Raw genomic sequence first — 20,584 nt, forward strand, 5'->3', positions numbered from 1 at the left:
TTTAGGTGATCAAAAGGGGTTTATGTAGTCTTCTGTCGTCTGGTGTCTGTCAACTTTACAAAATGCTACTGGTCATGAATGAGTAAAGGGATTTTGACGAAATTTAGCCAGAAGCATCCTTAGGGGAAGGATATTTTTGTACAAATGGTGTGTCCTGCCCCCCTCCTCCCCCACCCATAGGGCCTGAGGGGCAGGGCACAAATAAGGTAATAGAGCAAATTCTTTAAAATCCTACTCTTTCAGCAGGATTGAATGGATTTTTTACCTATTTAGTCTGAATAATGTTTTGGTAAAGAGGAATCAATTTTGTATAAATGGTGGATCTTGGTCATATTGGGCAGAAAGGGAAGGGCTCTATCTATAGGGGAATTGTGTCGGAAAATAGTTTAGATCTCCATCCCATAATCATGTAAAGCATTGCTGGGCATAAAAGAGATGAATATAATCGTGATTTAAGAATTGGCCCTGGAGTCTGGCCCCACTCCTAGGGACTAAGTTTATAGTAATATCTTTGAAATAGTTTAAATCACTACCACTAAACCATGTATGGCAATGCTGGGCATCAAGAGATAGACACAGTCACAGGAGTGACCCCACCCCTCTGGACTTAATTTCTGGGTGATATCTTTGATAAAGTTGAGATACCAGCCCAATAATGGTATATAGTATAGAATTGCTTGGCATCACGAGATAAACACATTTGTTATATAAGAATTGACCCATGGGTGTGGCACGCCTCAAGGGATATTATTTCTGGGTCATATTTTTTATATAGTTGAGATACCAACCTGATAACCATATAAACTCTTACTGGGAATCAAAAGAGAAAGACAGTCAGGATATAAGAATTTACCCATTGGTCTTGTCCCATCAAACAGGTAAAGTGACTGAGCTTGGTTTTGGAAATATTTGAAATATCCAACCTATAGGTCTTATGCCAGAGCACAAATTGAATTAAAATTTGAGATATCATTTTTTGAGTTGAAGGCCTGAAACATACAAAGTATTAGAAGTTGTAACAGCTGGCTACAGCACCTGAGTGTTGTAGATAATAACATATTAATGATACCATGCTAACTATACACAGTATGTAACTCATGTCAATTAAAATATTACTGTTTGTTTTCAATAGATAACTGATGATGAAATGCTGAAAAAAAAAGAAAAGCTTATTCAGATGCAGATCAAACGTAAAGAGGATCAAGAGCGCAAACGATCTTACAAGGAAATGGAAATGGCTCGCAAAAAAGAACAGGAAAGGTTTGTACATAGGTGATTCAGGGTTCAGCACACACGACACAGCATCATCAGCCAAATCTATGTTAAGTGAACAGTGAATGTCGTTTCAAAATTGAGAAAAATGAATGACACTGAATTCTTTCTTGGATATGTCTAACCTACAATAAATGAACAATGAATGTCGTTTTCAGAATTATTAAGAAAAAAATGACACAGTTTTCCTACACAAATCTATCCAAGAATACTACCACGGACTTCAGCTCTTATGCTGATCTGGTAATATAGCACGAGATGACATCTCTGGAAGGCTTCCAGTTTTCTGAAAGTTTAATCTTAATACACAGATAATTCTGTTTTTACAATATAGTATAAGGTAAAAGAAATGAAACAGACAGTTTTTATAGAGTACTGAAACGCATTGTTATCATGGACGTTGTTAACAGGAATTACAAATCAAATTATAACAAACATCTGTAGAATTGGTTTATGGGTAATTACTGTACAGTGCTACCCATGTCTGTTTGTCCTATGGTGTTCCGTTTTGCATCTAATAAATATTGTATATTGAGAAATTCTCAACAAGTCTGGTTTATATTAACCATGACATTAAATTTGTCAACACATCATATTACCGGGTAAGTGGTCATCAGTCAAGGTTAAAGTGTCAAAGGTTTGACGTTTTGAAAATTTATCAAACAGTGTTACTTAATGTGTATGGAAGTAAGTGTATTCTTGTCTTCCAGGTATTCTCTAGTTATATCCATGAAGTAATATTTCAGTACAGTCCTGTAGAAGGTACATATAAAATTTGCATATCTATAGTATAAGGTGCTGTTACAGAATAAAACAGGAAGAAGTTGAGAGGAAGAAACAAGAAGATAAAGCTCGTCGAGAACTAATCTTCCGTCAGTATCAGGAGAAAAAACGACAACAGCAAGAAGAAGGTGACGAGTATGACCGTCCAGCCCCACGTCGAGAAAAATCGGCCACCAAACCAAGACCGAAGTCCATGCATGTAGCCAAAACAAATATACAATCAGGGTCAGATGAAGGTTTGCACTCCAATAGCTCTCAAGAGGATCTCTCTGCTCAAGCTTTCACTATTAGTCCTGGTCATTCAGGATCTTGTAAGTTTAGCTTGCTAGATCTAGCTAGACACTCACAAATCACGTTTGGCATTAAAATGACAGCTTCAGTTATTTGAAACAAAATGGAAGGTTTCAAATTCTCATACCTTTGATGACAGTAAGAATGTAATTTGATCCCAAAATTTCATTTATTTAGAAATTGAAGAAACTTCTACTTGAAAATGACTGAACTGTCTATTAATACAGTTTTATCTGAAAATGTTTTTTTTTTTTTTATGTTTGAAGAATTTAATTAATTTCTACAGTATACACTGTTACATCATCCTTTTTTACACATTCTAATTTTAGATATATTTTCAAATGCTTCATTTTTTTACCCTATCTGGATGTTGATACAAGTTGCTGTGAATCCCTTTCCTGATTTGGTGTTGTACGCTAACATGCTTGTGATTGGCCTAGATCTCATCTTTAGTTAATCTTAAGGGTTTGGCTATTTTCTGAAACACTTTCTGTTTTATTTCCTTAACCAACTCAGAAAGCTGTCAGGCCTATTTCTTTTAATAAGATATACCTTATTACCATATTCACGATATAAATTTCCACTTCCTCTGCGAAGTATTTTTAAATCTTTTCATCTATTTCATAGAAGTTTTCCAATTTTCATTTTACTCAAGAGTACTTTTTTGAAAATTTTGAATGTTTAAAATCTGAACTGTCTTTGTGTTTCCGAATGTCTTTATTCCTGTATCAGATCAATAATCAGACTTCCAAACAGTAGCTTTAGTTTCATTTCAGCCATTAAACTGAAGCTTCACGCAGTGATTACCTGCTTCAAGTGTTTGTTGTTTTCCAGGTTTAAATGTCAAAAGTGAAGGTCACCTTTCCCACAGATTGTTTACTGCTCTATAGATTGAGTTTTCATGGTCCAGTGAACCATGCTTTGTTACTAGATATGCTTGACAGGAATGGCTTTTCACTATGATGAGTGAAGCTCAATATTGATTTTACTACCTATAGAAAATTGATTAATGCAAATGCTAAACTTGGACTATGTAAATCAGTCATTTTATTTACTGAGAATACTATTGCTTGCTTGGGATGTCACTTCAGGTCTGATGTTGAATCATAAAATTTCTTTCTTTGGTTGGTTCCAACTTTTTTGTTCTCTAAGCTTCACCTCTCCACCTACTCCATTCCTTGGTTTGTGCAGATGAAAACTCTGTTCTTGATCTTGTATTTTCACCTGTTCTGTTAAACATTTCATTCTATTCACTCTCCAAATGTTTTTCTTTCATTCTTAACTTTTATAACTTCACATATTTCAAATTTAGCAGTGTTGTTCATTATCGCAGTGCTTAGTTCAAACTATTTATGTCTATTTTTCTCTTACTTAAGATAATGATAGAAGTACTTGCATGGTTTTATTTCAACATTTTTCTCATAAATATTTTTATTATTTTGCTGAAGTTTGTGTAATGTGTGGATGATGACCTGTGCACTTAAATCACTCTTCCAGTACACACAGTCCTCCCAGTACCGAAAGTATAGTTATCACAGTTAGAGACTATAGTCCTGAATCCACTATACAAGGCTTGAAGACGATTGGCTTATTTGCAATTTTGTTTGGATATTTTATTTGCATGGCATGAAAAAAAGGGAAAAACCAACTTTTCTGTTGTCAAGGTAACAGCTGTAATGGCAAGCTAAGCCTGACTATGAACACATTGATGTAAGTTTAGCAGATAGTGAGGCCAATTAGGATGGATTCTTAATGTGACATTATTTAACAGTATGAAGATAATTTCATATTCATTTTATTTAAAAAGAGAAAAAATTGATATGAAGCATCGAGCACATCAGTGTTACAAGTATATAAAACTGAAAAAGGATAGAGTCAAAGAACTCACATATAGCTAAAGTTGGTGTTTATTTACAACTGCTGGCAATCATTCAAAGTTATGACACTGACTGGTAAACTGAAATCTTTTTATGTATTGGCCTGACTCCTGTAAATTTTACTGAATGAAATGATATGTAGAAAGCTTGCTATCTGGTTACTTTTTCATGAGTTGTTGAAAGTCTACATTTTTTACCTTAACATTAAAATTTTGATGCATTCATATGAAGAAAAATTGTAGATACAGAATTAATTACATGAATTAAAGGAAAAAAAAGAAAAAGAAAATATATCATTCTTTCCAGAATAACCTGCTTGGTTTCTGGTTCTTGTGAGAAATTTACAATGTACTTGGAAGTCTGATTTTAATTGTTGTTTGTGCAATGTTACACTCTTTGATGGAAATATTGAACTTGTGAGGTGAATATTGTGATAATACAAAGTGTTGTTAAGTACATGTATTTGTGAAACTTCTGTCCAAGATTTTGTTTTTGCTTGAGTTTTTGCTGGTCAATGGATAACTGAATAAGAGACTTTTCAAGGTGAAAGTAAGGAAATTTTGAATTCTAGCATAGACTGTGTTCAGCAGGAATGTCAGGATATCAAAGTGTAGAGCAAGGAAAGAAAATATTACTGATGGATTTTGAGGACCTATGAGACAGTATTTTTTTGACATGTCTGATATACATCAGATTTTTCAGCCTCACGAAGTACTTGTGGAAAGTACACAAGTTTTTTTTTTAATTTTCATTACATGAGTTTATAGATTCTGATTGCTGAAAAAGTATGGGAAAATCCCTTGAAGAGTCTCTTTAAATCTTGCTTTGGTTTGGTTTTTGTTTCTTGCACAATTTTACTTCTCTGACATTTCAGCGCGGAGTTATAGACGTACGCATGGGTTAGCGCCACCCAGGGGCAAAATGCGGAAGGCAGGTGTGTAAAGGGGCATAACTCCTATCTTCAACAACTTTCCCTTCTTTTGACTTTTTAAATTCTTATTTCATTTGTTATTTAAGTAGTATTAGCATTTTACTGGTGATTTTTTTTTCACTCATTTGTTTTTAAATCATTATAACTGTGGTTGATGTACACAACTGTAGGTCAGTTATGACATTGAGATGTCAGCTACCCATTGATCCCTATATTGAAAAGCAGTATAATCAGCTGGGCTCATGGAAGTAAGAAAATTTCAACAGAATATTTGATAACAAAACCTACGTCATTAATGATGAAATATTCTAAGCAATAGGAATCTCATAAATTTTTGATTTTATCAGTTAATAGGTTGAATGTCTTGATAATTATTTGATACATTGTAGACAACAAAGCTAGGGTCGTGTACACCTATATGATTATATGTAGTAGTTGTACTGCAGGAATGATTAGATTTCTGCATTCATAGTATATATTTTATTGTTTAATGTTAGTGTAGTTTTGTAATAAAGTAAAGCCTGTAAAATCAGGGCTACTTTATCTATAGATGTTTAGAAATTTAGCAAAATTAAATAGATAATCATTGAAAGTTCTCTTAAATAAGACATAACAGATACTCTCCACATTTCTGACCAGGGAAAGGATAAAGAGTGACCACTCTACCATCAACCACTGATTTTAATAGAAAAAGGGGTCTAGCTTTTATTACTGTCAATAGATTTAGGTTCAATATGGAAAGTTTAGAGAGCGAGGATTCATTTGTCTTTATTTAAATTACATGTCTTAAGGGCACATTTGATGTGGCATTCACTATAAAATCACATTATGATTGAGTTTTGATAACAGTCTCCATGTATTAGAGAAATAGTTCTGTGGATGTGTAGTGCTTTATAGTTAATTGGAGAAAACCGTGAGACAGTAATTCATATTGAATAATGAAAAATTACAAAACGCTTTCTGATAAACTCTTATATTTAAAAGCATAAAAACAAATGATCATTAAGTTTTGAGACATGGAGGAGAAAATAGAAATTATTATTACAGAATTGGTTGAAAAATTGTTCATCATCAAGGTGAAGAAATTTACAAATTTTTCAAGATGTTCACTGGGTATTTGTATTTTATAATCCAGTTGATAATTCTGGAACATTGTTTTTCAGGTTCATTTGAGGTAGAAAAGCTTGCTGGTTTGAATTTTGATACATATGCATTTTGTTCTAGTCTAAAACCTACGTTTTGTTTTACTCTATAAATATTAATAAAATCAAATATTGAAGTGATTCTGTATTTCACTTAAAGATTGTCTATAGCTAGTTACATTCATGGTGGACTATTATGAGCTGCATGTTACAGCATTTTAAGAAAATTGTCTTAATATTATGAGAGAATGCTGAATCTTCCTAGTAGATCATTTTATCCTTGTCCATCCATCCTGTCCTGTCACATCCTGTTCAAAACCAAAATCTCATCTTGGTTCATATTTACCCGATGATACCATGATATCAAGTTCTATACCTGGTCAGTTTCTGATTGGCATAGAAGTTATACTTATGTTTTATAGGCTTTCTGTTGTCATGGTAATATTGATATTAATACATCCCTGAATGGTGTACTCTAGATACCTTCAGTGACGTGCTATTACAGGGGACGTGTTACATCCCTGAATGGTGTACTCTTGATACCTTCAGTGACGTGGTATTACAGGGGACGTGTTAAATTCCTGAATGGTGTACTCTAGATACCTTCAGTGACGTGGTATTACAGGGGACGTGTTCCGTCCCTGAATGGTGTACTCTTGATACCTTCAGTGATGTGGTATTACAGGGGACGTGTTACATCCCTGAATGGTGTACTCTTGATACCTTCAGTGACGTGGTATTACAGGGGACGTGTTAAATCCCTGAATGGTGTACTCAAGATACCTTCAGTGACGTGGTATTACAGGGGACGTGTTAAATCCCTGAATGGTGTACTCTTGATACCTTCAGTGACGTGGTATTACAGGGGACGTGTTACATCCCTGAATGGTGTACTCTAGATACCTTCAGTGACGTGGTATTACAGGGGACGTGTTACATCCCTGAATGGTGTACTCTTGATACCTTCAATGACGTGGTATTACAGGGGATGTGTTACATCCCTGAATGGTGTACTCTTGATACCTTCAGTGACGTGGCATTACAGGGGATGTGTTACATCCCTGAATGGTGTACTCTAGATACCTTCAGTGACGTGGCATTACAGGGGACGTGTTACATCCCTGAATGGTGTACTCTTGATACCTTCAGTGACGTGGTATTACAGGGGACGTGTTACACCCCTGAATGGTGTACTCTTGATACCTTCAGTGACGTGGTATTACAGGGAACGTGTTACATCCCTGAATGGTGTAATCTAGATACCTTCAGTGACGTGGTATTACAGGGGACGTGCTATATCCCTGAATGGTGTACTCTTGATACCTTCAGTGACGTGGTATTACAGGGGACGTGTTACGTCCCTGAATGGTGTACTCTAGATACCTTCAGTGACGTGGCATTACAGGGGACGTGTTACGTCCCTGAATGGTGTACTCTTGATACCTTCAGTGACGTGGTATTACAGGGGACGTGTTACGTCCCTGAATGGTGTACTCTTGATACCTTCAGTGACGTGGTATTACAGGGGACGTGTTAAATCCCTGAATGGTGTACTCAAGATACCTTCAGTGACGTGGTATTACAGGGGACGTGTTAAATCCCTGAATGGTGTACTCTTGATACCTTCAGTGACGTGGTATTACAGGGGACGTGTTACATCCCTGAATGGTGTACTCTAGATACCTTCAGTGACGTGGTATTACAGGGGACGTGTTACATCCCTGAATGGTGTACTCTTGATACCTTCAATGACGTGGTATTACAGGGGATGTGTTACATCCCTGAATGGTGTACTCTTGATACCTTCAGTGACGTGGCATTACAGGGGATGTGTTACATCCCTGAATGGTGTACTCTAGATACCTTCAGTGACGTGGTATTACAGGGGACGTGTTACATCCCTGAATGGTGTACTCTTGATACCTTCAGTGACGTGGTATTACAGGGGACGTGTTAAGTCCCTGAATGGTGTACTCTAGATACCTTCAGTGACGTGGTATTACAGGGGACGTGTTATATCCCTGAATGGTGTAATCTAAATACCTTCAGTGACGTGGTATTACAGGGGACGTGTTAAGTCCCTGAATGGTGTACTCTAGATACCTTCAGTGACGTGGTATTACAGGGAACGTGTTACATCCCTGAATGGTGTAATCTAGATACCTTCAGTGACGTGGTATTACAGGGGATGTGTTATATCCCTGAATGGTGTACTCTTGATACCTTCAGTGACGTGGTATTACAGGGAACGTGTTACATCCCAGAATGGTGTACTCTAGATACCTTCAGTGATGTGGTATTACAGGGAACGTGTTACATCCCTGAATGGTGTACTCTTGATACCTTCAGTGACGTGGTATTACAGGGAACGTGTTACATCCCAGAATGGTGTACTCTAGATACCTTCAGTGACGTGGTATTACAGGGGATGTGTTATATCCCTGAATGGTGTACTCTAGATACCTTCAGTGACGTGGTATTACAGGGAACGTGTTACATCCCTGAATGGTGTACTCTTGATACCTTCAGTGACGTGGTATTACAGGGGACGTGTTATATCCCTGAATGGTGTACTCTGAGGCCACAGTAGTGGAGTGGATAAGGCATCTGACTATCTCTGTCTCTAGCCCTTTGCTTTTGTGTCTCTGTCTCTAGCTCTTTGCCTTTGTGATGCTCATTCGAGGCATACATGTGAGGCAGTTGTCAGGTACTGGCTCCTGGTCGGTTGTTTTTCTCTGGGAAATCAGACTTGTCCACTGTCAAATTAAAGCTGGCATGTTCTTTATTCTAGTGGTTAATAGGGCGTAAAGCCAAAATGAACAATAAAGTAGATTTATAGAGGGTGTGCATTCATTCAACATATATACCAACATCTGCTGCATCTCTAGCATGACCTGAATTAAAAATAAGCTGCATGTTACAAATAACAGATTGTTTTGAGATGAAGAATTTCCAAGAATATGTCTGCATTGTGATAACGAGATCCATTTTTGTAAGGATTGAGAGATATTTGTTTTTATAGCATGCTGTTGAATATTAACAAGCAGTTTCATGTAGATATTTATGATAATTGTCCAGTAAGGAGATATTATTAGGGAGAACTTTTCATTCCAGGATGTCTCTATTTAAACATGATTACATGTTATGATGTATCAAAAAATGTATTAAAAGTGAATCTGATATATGATTCTGTATAATAAAGATTATTTTTTCTCACATTTTGAACTATGGCTATTTTGGTGAATGGTTTACTGACATTCAATAGAAAATCATTTCTACAGTTTTAAATATTGATGATATATATATCTGTAACCTTGCAGACATCAATAAAAACAGTCAAGATTTGGGTTAATAATATTGTGACAATTTTCCAATTTTTGATGGTTTGTGATGAAATGTACCGGTCTGTTATTAAATGGAACAGTCTGTGGTGAAATAGACCGGTTTGTGATGAAACAGACCAGTCTGTAATGAAATGGACTGGTCTGTGATGGAATGGACCGGTTTGTAATGAAATGGACTGGTCTGTGATGGAATGGACTGGTTTGTGATGAAATGGACCGGTCTGTGATGAAATAGACTGGTCTGTGATGGAATGGACCGGTTTGTGATGAAATGGACCGGTTTGTGATGAAACAGACCGGTCTGTGATGAAACAGACCGGTTTGTGATGATATGGTTGTATCCTTACGAAAGACACTTTCCCTGAATTGCTCTGAAAAGCATGTGATGGGCCTTCTGTATAGTGTTCATTGAGGTAGCCAACATCTACAGCAATGATACCCCGCCATAGAATGACCCTGGCCGTTAAGGAGTAGATACATATTTCTATGATAAAAATAGTGCTACCGGGTATTTAATTATATATGACAAAGATTTAATTCAATCATGTCTAATACTGATGTCATGTGACCACTGCAAAGGAAAAACAAAACTGAGATGTATAATTAAGAAAATATTCTTCAAGGTACTATTGTAATAGAATATCTGAGAATTAAAATAAATCAAACCATTAAATTCCAAACTTTATATTCAAGCTAAATTGAGAATGTTGGATGTTTTGCTTTCCATTTTAACAGTGTCTTGTAACACCCTGATGACAAGCTCAGCTGACGGTAAATCGCTGGCCTACGGAGGGATAACTCATCGCAGACCGGCAAGTCCAGGTAATAACTTACAACTAATACCATATCTTCATTAGCTAATTTCAGATTATATATTGTAAATATACTTAATTAAGGTGTAATCAAATTTTAGCACATCACTTTTTATACCCCTGGAAAATTTATGGGGGAACATACAGTGGCCACTTTGTCAGTCCTTCCATCCATCTTTCCATCTGTCCTTGTGTGTTCGGAGCACAACTTTGACCTCTATTAAGAAATGATCATGAAACTTTTTGTATGCATTGGTCATACAAAGGCAATTTGCACAAAGATGATGTGCAGTGTACAAAATTCAGGGGAGGCAACCCCTTAATTAAAGAGATATTGTCCATGGTTAGAGTTTGATGTCCAGAGGATAATACAACTTAGTGTATACATTGATCATGCTAGGAGGATATGCAGTGTAACAGACTCAGTGCCCACAACTCCGTAATTACAAAGTTATTGCCCTTTTTAGCTCAACAGGCCCAAAGGCGAAATAAGCTTATTTTGTGGCGCGGCATCGTCATCTGTCCTTCAGGCATCGGGCGTCTTCTCAATAACCAATGAACCAAGTGTTTTGATATTTGGCTGGTATGATCCTAGGATGAAGTCTGTAAAAGTTTGTGAAAGTTTGTGTAAAGAAATGGCCTTGACTGATATCCAAGCTCACAGGGGCCATATCTGTTCAAAGATTTAAAGACTTCTTCTCATGAACTAGAAGGCATAGAGATGATATTTTATTGGTATGTTTCTAAGATGAAGCCTGACAAAGTTTGGGAAAACAGATGACTTGTAGTAATGATCACAGGAGTCAAATTGCTAACATTTAAATGACTTCTTCTCTTGAACTAAAAGGTATGATATTTTGCTGGTATATATATATATACCAGATACCCACTGCAGGCCCATTGGGTCTCTTGTTTGAATTTTTTGTCCAGAGCATAACTTTGCTTTCATGTTTACATAGATCATATGGAATCAATGTGTAGTGTACCAATATTAAGAGCCCACAAAATCTCGATTACAGAGTTATTGTCCTTTGTCAAAATTTTCTGTACAAAACATAACATTGTCTTCATTAAAACCAGGTTAGTGAAATGTGACATATAACTCAGTCATACAAAAGAGATATGTTTTATACCACAATCAGGGCCTGTGACCTCTCATTTACAGAGTTATTGTCCTTCGTTAAAATGTTTGGGTCCATAGCATAACTTTCCTTCCATGTAAGCAAGGCCATACTAAGAGGATGTGCAGTGAACTAAATTATTTGGACAGACAAATGACGTGCTGGTGATGTAAAAGTTTCTCAGAAAAAAAGTTCGGTTAGCGATTTTTGCTTGAGCCCAATTTTCTGTTGGTCGATAAAGGATTAAAAATATTGGTATGATGTTTATGCTTTCAGATTTATATAACAGAGGACGGAGGTCTAAAGCCAATACAGAAAGTAGTGATACCGGTTCTAACACAGGGTCTAATGCAGGCTCAGACTATGCAGGTCGGTTATCAGTAACACAAGGTCTACTATAGACTACACAGGTCAGAAACACCCAGTAACACAGGGTCTACTATAGACTACACAGGTCAGAAACACCCAGTAACACAAGGTCTACCACAGAATACACAGGTCAGAAACACCTAGTAACACAAGGTCTGCTATAGACTACACAGGTCAGAAACACCCAGTAACACAAGGTCTACCACAGACTACACAGTTCAGAAACACCCAGTAACACAAGGTCTACTATAGACTACACAGGTCAGAAACACCAGTAACACAAGGTCTACTATAGACTACACAGGTCAGAAACACCCAGTAACACAAGGTCTACTATAGACTACACAGGTCAGAAACACCCAGTTACACAAGGTCTACTATAGACTACAAAGGTCAGAAACACCCAGTAACACAAGGTCTACCACAGACTACACAGGTCAGAGCACCCAGTAACACAAGGTCTACTATAGACTACACAGGTCAGAAACACCCAGTAACACAAGGTCTACCACAGAATACACAGGTCAGAAAAACCGAGTAACACAAGGTCTACCACAGACTACACAGGTCAGAAACACCCAGTAACACAAGGTCTACTATAGACTGCACAGGTCAGAAACACCCAGTAACTCAAGGTCTACTATAGACTACACAGGTCAGAAACACCCAGTAACACAAGGTCTACCACAGACTACACAGGTCAGAAACAGAATAGAAGTTGTTAACTTCATTTTTTGATCAGTATGTGGTAAGCAAGGCCTATTACCAGACTTGGGGTTATTGCTGGATAAATATGGACCAATCAGTTAGTTGTTGAATTTTAACCATTCAGATCTGTATGACTTGTGTGTTGTAATTATAAAGTCACTTTCTTACATATTTGATTTTTCTGATGACTTTTCTTTACAGGTCCCAGGCTGTTTGTGAAGCCCAGTTCCAAATCTAACCGACACATCATAATCAATGCTATCAGTCATTGCTGTTTAGCTGGCAGTGTTAACTCAGAAATGAAAGCCAAGGTTTTAGAGGTACTTGTTGTGTTGTCAGGATGTTTTCATTAGATCTTTCACACAGTCGAATGCCTCGTAGGTATACCATACATGTTATCAGATGATATTGTTAATTATATCAGGAGTCATTAGATGGCTGCTCTTATCTCTCGGTTTGTAGGTCCCGCTCCCTGTAGATAACCAATGATAATATATTTAAATTTCCTTGCTATTAAAGTTGAAAGTTCATCATTGATAATCACTGTAGATATTCTTATGTCATAATACATATTTGCGAAACTCTGGTTATGAAAATATTTATCTGTTCTAAAAGGATCATTGTAACTATTATGTTAATGATATTATCAAACTTATTAGATGGAACATGGTTAAGATATATACCAGGTAAACAAGGAGAGGTTTTACTACAGCTGAAGTATATAAAATCTCTTGTGTTTTGTAGGAGATGGCCAAGTCTGATGCCAAACATTTCATCATCTTGTTTCGTGATCACAGTTGTCAGTACCGCAGTGTGTACGAGTATTACCCTGAGACAGAGGACATCTACAAAATTCATGGCATAGGACCCAAACAGATCACTAACAAAATGATTGAGAAGTTTTACAAGTAATTATTTATTACTGTTTATTTGGATAAGCTAGTATTAATACTGTCTGACTCAGAGCATGAAAAATTTCTCTTATTTCTGTGTCCTATTTATCCTAAGAGTCCATCATCATTTCCCCTGTTACTTTACACAGAGATAATGATATGTAGCTTACCTGGCCCAAACTAGAAGGCCTAGAGGCATGATATTTGGCTGATATGTCTCTAGGATGACGACCAACAAAGTTTTTTGAAAAGAAATGACCTTGACTTATATTCAAAGTTGAATGGGTCAAATTTGTTAAAACGTTTAAATGACTCCTCATGAACTTACATGTCTGGTGGCATGATGTTTTGACTTGTGTGTTCTTAGGATGATGCCCAACAAAATTTGTGAAAAGAAATGACCTTGACCTATGTTCAAGGTCACAGGGGTCAAATTTGCTAAAACATTTAAACAACTTCTTTTCATGAATTAAAAGGCCTAGAGGCATGATATTTAGCTGGCATATATGTACTAGATGAGACCTGCAGGCCCAGTAGGCCTCTTGGTTTGTCCATCAAGCAATTTGCTTACCTGTCACATATTGCTTAGAGCTTTTCTGTTATTGATGACTTTAGATGTAGCTCCTCCACAGGGAATTTTCTTTTGTGTCAGAAATGTCATTTACATATTGATTAAGAAAAAATCTTAAAAAATCTGACACATTTTAAATCTAGCTTTTTCCAAGATGTTGTCATAATTATGCTCAATTTATGACTTCAGAACTGATTTGATTTAGATGATCATTTTTTTCACATCATGTAGAAAAACAATATCAGGCAATAGAAGCTTTGTTTACTTATAACAATCAGTTTTACAATTAATGAATTATTTAGACACAAGATATCTAAAAGCAGATTTTCACCTCAATTGTCTTTTGGGATAGAAATGACATGGTATATTGTTTTTATTGATATCAATTAATTACCATAAATCAAGAGATAGTTTTTAAGAGATCAATACCTGGGACTGATACTTGTATTCCTCTTTTGCAGGTACAATTCCGGTTCAAAAGGATTTTCAGAAATCTCGTCGACAAAACATATATCTGTGTCTATAGACGCTGTTGCTATACAAAGTGCTTTATGGAAACCTGGAAAAAGTACAGCGAAAAAATAACAGTTTATTAAATTATTTAGTGACAAGCATTATATGTGGCCAACTTCAGCTGTTGAATCTCTTTCTTCATTTGGGATGTGTTGCTGATTACACTTGTGTTCATCGCTGGAAATATTCCGACTCAAACAACTTTCATAGACAGGACACTGGAAGTGTAGTCTTGGGGAGTTCTAATGTTTATTGTAACAGCATGCAATATATAGCATGCTTATTGTCTGGTTATGTTCACGGAAATTCATGTCATATTGCTCAAATAGTAAAACAAAGCTTGTAGCATGAGAACAAAGACATGGAGTGTCTGCGTATGAAACTTCATAATAAAAATATTGGATAAGTCACTAGCTAACAGAAACATTTGCAAAACAGAAATTAAGTTGTCATCTTGGATTCTTTATCGATGTATGCTTATTTATAGATTTCACTATGATATATATCATTGAATTCCAGAAAAGTAAAACAAAAAAATATTCATCAGGATTGAATTCTTCCATTTAAGGATGGAGGTATAAATTTCTCTGTGATATAACATGGAATGTAGGAATATTCTAAATTTTATGATTTGCAACAAGTGTATCTCATACGGTACTTAATCAGTTTTTTTCAGTAATTCAGGTGTAATTTGTCGATAAACCTCCTCTAACACTAGTTTTTTCTTTGGATAAAATTCATTTGTACCTGAAATAAATTGAAGATAATATCTATTCTTTTGTTAGACATTTAAAACTGATACAATACTTCTGTAGTATTTTGATAAAACAAGGGACCAAAATTTGAAAAAAAAAACATTATGTCACTTAAACATGGTCATCACTTCCTTCATCATCCAACCTTGTCATTTTATTTATAGAAACACTTGATTGAGGCTACAGTTAGTTTGAAGTTTTCCTGTCTGGGTTTAAAAATCATAAAAATAAAAAAAAATGTAGAGTTAAGTTTATTGAAATACAGCTGAGAAATAGTTTTATTTATTTCAATTATTTTCAATTTTAAAGAAATATTACCTCAGTAAAAAGGTGTGTGTATTCTCTGTGACAGTATCATAATTCAGAGGCCCAGATAGTGTTGCATTTAGTCTGGTATTGCTAATTAGCTAATATTTTGTCAGATCTTCATTCATGGTCGTACAGTCACATCAAATATTTGTCCACAGTAATTTCCTAGTCGCACATCTGTATGTCTTTGTTCATAGACTGTTTTCAAAAAATTACTTAAACATTTTATGAACTTGATATCCAGACAATTTTTCGGCAAGATATTGTCTTAAGGATTTATATGTGGATGAACATCCATTTGAAAATTGTATTATGAATTCCATTTGAACTGTTTCCTTTGATGAATTGGCGTTTGAGAACATAATATCTTGCTAGTCCCTGAGGTTGTTTAATGTATGAAGATGACTGTTATATGATACTAAAAGTGGAACATGTTTTCTGCTGTTGTGTTACTCAATATATTAACGTTCTTGTTATGCAAATAAGTCTACATGTTGCAAAGAAGTTAAAACTTGTGATTAATGTGTTTAAGTGTAATTGTAACACAGTGTTAAATACATGTCGTACATGCTGTTTCATGTTGCATAAAACAATTCCCTACACACGATTAGAATTTGAATTCCTTCGTAGCTATTTGCCAAACTTTTCACCAATCCATGAAGAGCTGTGATTTTTATGTGCCATCTTGTGTATCCAGTTATCACAGAGCTTATGTCAGTAAGAAATTATAAACAGAAGGGTGTGCTTCTTATATTGATAAACAAATGATGTGTAATTCCCTCGTAGATCCATTCACATATGTGGAGAGGTTTTAAGCATAAAGAAATGTTCTAGAATTCATGTTTGTTAATGTAGAGAAATTTGTAGTGTTCGTATCCAGGATTATAGCCTAACAGAGTATTATAATATATAACGGCCTTGATGTAGAAGAATTAATTCAACAATTTTGCTCAAGATAACTTTTGTAAATTTCTGAATAAAATTGTCAAATAAAATAAACTTAGATTGGGTCGAGGAGGAATCCTATCATCGGTGTTTACTCAGAAAGTTCACACACAATAACATTCTCATAGAACTCATTAATGTAAATGTTCCTTTAGAAATACTGGGTAGTGATTTAAGCATCAGTTACGATGAATCAAACTCCCGAAAGGAAAGTTCAGTCCTGAATAATCTAATACATTTTACTTATCAATCGGTTGATTTCCTTCTTACATGGTTTAGCCTTTTACTGAAGGTCACAGAAAAAATGAGAGTAAAATTTGTCTTCCAATCCCACTGAATATATTTCTTTCAATTCCTGAATCACTGGTTACAAGTAATCGATAAAATACAAAATATATAGATACTTGGTTTAACTGGAAGTCGGATCTATATCCCCTGATACTTGGTTTAACTGGAAGTTGGTTCTCTATCTCCTGATACTTGGTTTAACTGGAAGTTGGTTCTATATCCCCTGATACTTAGTTTAACTGGAAGTTGGTTCTCTATCCCCTGATACTTGGTTTAAGTGGAAGTTGGTTCTATATCCCCTGAAACTTGGTTTAACTGGAAGTTGGTTCTATATCCCCTGATACTTGGTTTAACTGGAAGTTGGTTCTATATCCCCTGATACTTGGTTTAACTGGAAGTTGGTTCTATATCCCCTGATACTTGGTTTAACTGGAAGTTGGTTCTATATCCCCTGATACTTGGTTTAACTGGAAGTTGGTTCTCTATCCCCTGATACTTGGTTTAACTGGAAGTTGGTTCTATATCCCCTGTCCTTGTATAGATATGTTGACAATATGACAAATGGACCCTTACATAAGGAATCTGTCTCACAATGAAATAGTGCTCTTATACACGTGTGCTGTAAATGAATTTGAAATTATTTAAACTGAAGTGCTATCTTTACAAAACAAATTTCTGACAAACATTTTGCATGTTTATCGACCAATTCATGCAATGAGTTTCCATAAACAATACAGGCTTTCACTAACGAGATGATTTAGTGATTGTCACTAGGCTTACAATACAGAGGAATTGATCAGTCAAGCTTTCATGTTTTGGTATTGATTTATAAAAGGTGTTTTACACTGAATGTTTTTCTAAATGAAATTCTATGTAGAGAGATGAGTAATATCACAGCAAACCTGCTGCAGAGTTTGCTGTAATTTAAATTCACCTTGTGGCATTTAAAACCTCATGTGTTCATTCAATCAATACTTATATGGTTTTTTTTCATTGGGAAACATTTTAGTTTGTCATGGTGATTGAAATTTACATGTATGTACCTTGTATGAAGTGCTAGGAGACCATCTGGTGTAAAAAGCCTGTTAATATTATACATACTGGAAACAGAATGATTATCTTCATAAAAAACATTAATCTAATTTCTCAAATACAAGTAAAATTGAGAAACTTACAGATGAGAAAAGATAATATATGAAATGTTATTCCAGAATGAATATACAGGTTGTGGGTGAACAAATATTTTTGACTCCAACTGTCCTCATTTTTAATCAGCATTCACTTGGCAAATATTAGCAATACATATTTAGAATTGTGATTATTTTCATACTTTACGGTACATATAATGCATTTCATATGATTTTACCACAGTGTTGAATCAACATAAATTTTCACACATGAATAATTCATTTGTTATTGTTTAATGCCTAAACATTTTAGTGATTTTCTCCCCTCGCTATCACCAGTAGAAATGAACTGTTTTATAAATAATAGATAACCCGCAAATGTTCAAACTCAGTTTTTGTTCGTGATCAATAATCCATAACTCATAACTAACTCATCGCTCATATAATACGTGAGATATTCTGTCTTTTTGGGAATATATTTTCCCTGAATTGTGTTTTTTCTATATAACCACAAAAGAATGACATTTTAAATAATGAAGTTTTTCCCTAATGTAATACAGTATGTACTATTCAGAGATCTTAAAAGGTATATACACACATACTATTTTAACGAGTTTAAATCTTTTAAGTCATAGAGTGATATCTATGATAGTAAAATGATATTTACTCTTTTTAACTTTTAATTGAAGTCCAAGAAATCTATACTTTGTGTGTATCTTGGTGTCCTACTGTTTGGAAATAGAAATGCATGTTACACCAACATAGATCTTGGACTGTACTGTTATAGATTACCAGAGGTTTATAAATATTTCATGTTAAATTATATTGTGTGAAAGGTTTGTTGCTTCAGCTTACTTAATGATGGTGGTCATAGAACTATGAAAGACTGTAAATAATCATCACAGCTGTGAAAGTGTTTCTCTAGCTGTTCATTATACATGCTACAATTTGTCCAAATCTTTCATCTAATATCTATTTTCAAAAAAAGAAAAAGAAATGGCCTTTAAAGAAAAGTAGAATTAAAGAACATTAACCATTGATGTATTGTATTGAAACAACAACAAAAGATCTTTACTATTTCGGATTAATTAATGTGAACTAGATGTCTTTTACTGACAATAAGTTTTGTTAAGACAACTCTTTTACCTAATATCAAAAACCTTTATATTCCTCAAATGGAAATTGTGTCTCTTTACATTTATTCATATTTTGTATCTTAAGTTGTCTGAAAGCATTTCTCTTACGTTTTAATGTGATCTCTTCAGATGTTTTGATCGCTGATAATTCTGTAACAGAGGTCAGTGTATCCATGTTTGGTGATAATTCTGTAGCAGAGGTCAGTGTATCCATGTTTGGTGATAATTCTGTAACAGAGGTCAGTGTATCCATGTTTGGTGATAATTCTGTAACAGAGGTCAGTGTATCCATGTTTGGTGATAATTCTGTAACAGAGGTCAGTGTATCCATGTTTGGTGATAATTCTGTAACAGAGGTCAGTGTATCCATGTTTGGTGATAATTCTGTAACAGAGGTCAGTGTATCCATGTTTGGTGATAATTCTGTAACAGAGGTCAGTGTATCCATGTTTGGTGATAATTCTGTAACAGAGGTCAGTGTATCCATGTTTGGTGATAATTCTGTAGCAGAGGTCAGTGTATCCATGTTTGGTGATAATTCTTTAACAAAGGTCAGTGTATCCATGTTTGGTGATAATTCTGTAGCAGAGGTCAGTGTATCCATGTTTGGTGATAATTCTGTAGCAGAGGTCAGTGTATCCATGTTTGGTGATAATTCTGTAGCAGAGGTCAGTGTATCCTTGTTTTGTTATTCTGTAACAGAAGTCGCTGTATCCATGTTTGGTGATTATTCTGTAACAGAGGTCACTGTATCCATGTTTGGTGATAATTCTGTAACAGAGGTCAGTGTATCCATGTTTGGTGATAATTCTGTAACAGAGGTCGCTGTATCCATGTTTGGTGATAATTCTGTAACAGAGGTCAGTGTATCCATGTTTGATGATAATTCTGTAACAGAGGTCAGTGTATCCATGTTTGGTGATAATTCTGTAACAGGGGTCGCTGTATTGTTCAAATGTTACTAGATGTATTGTCTTTAATTCTACAGTGGTACATATCCAGAAGTTTGGAAAAAAATTGAGGCTCCACTAAATGTTTGAACTGAATAATGAACAAGAACAATTTGTAAAGCCTTTTTCTGATCCCTGATACTCTGCTCAGTAATAAATGTCCAATGTAGAGATCTATTTCATTTAGTTCTGCAGGCAGTAATGAGGTAAATAGAATTCATAAAAAAAACAGAAACCTGTTTCATAACTTCTTTGAAAAAAGTTGATCTTTCCTCTTTCATCAGAGTTTTTGGTAATTCTGCAAAAATGTGAACAGTGAAAAAAAAAACCTTTACTGTCAATTACACAATGGCATCAGTACACAATTTGGGTCCCGAAACTCCTAAAACACCTAAACCCTATTTGTATTACAAGCTACAAAATATTCCTTGTTAGGTGTTATAGCTC

General features: G+C 35.2%; 1 protein-coding gene across 1 annotated transcript in view; it reads left to right on the forward strand.

The window, feature by feature from the left end:
- LOC132556058 (calmodulin-regulated spectrin-associated protein 1-like) overlaps positions 1-20,152 on the forward strand; it is a 54,816-nt gene extending 34,664 nt beyond the window's left edge. The window contains exons 12-19 of the mRNA XM_060220453.1: positions 1,133-1,260; positions 2,080-2,366; positions 10,376-10,462; positions 11,850-11,942; positions 12,852-12,970; positions 13,395-13,558; positions 14,576-14,682; positions 19,317-20,152. Of these exons, the coding sequence (XP_060076436.1) occupies positions 1,133-1,260; positions 2,080-2,366; positions 10,376-10,462; positions 11,850-11,942; positions 12,852-12,970; positions 13,395-13,558; positions 14,576-14,682; positions 19,317-20,152 (1,821 nt within the window). The remainder of the gene's footprint in view (positions 1-1,132; positions 1,261-2,079; positions 2,367-10,375; positions 10,463-11,849; positions 11,943-12,851; positions 12,971-13,394; positions 13,559-14,575; positions 14,683-19,316) is intronic.
- Positions 20,153-20,584: the final 432 nt, after the last annotated feature.

The sequence above is a fragment of the Ylistrum balloti genome, unplaced genomic scaffold, assembly GCF_031769215.1.
Source record: "Ylistrum balloti isolate Yb309-2 unplaced genomic scaffold, AGI_CSIRO_Ybal_v1 Utg369648, whole genome shotgun sequence".
NCBI classification, from domain to species: Eukaryota; Metazoa; Mollusca; class Bivalvia; order Pectinida; family Pectinidae; genus Ylistrum; species Ylistrum balloti.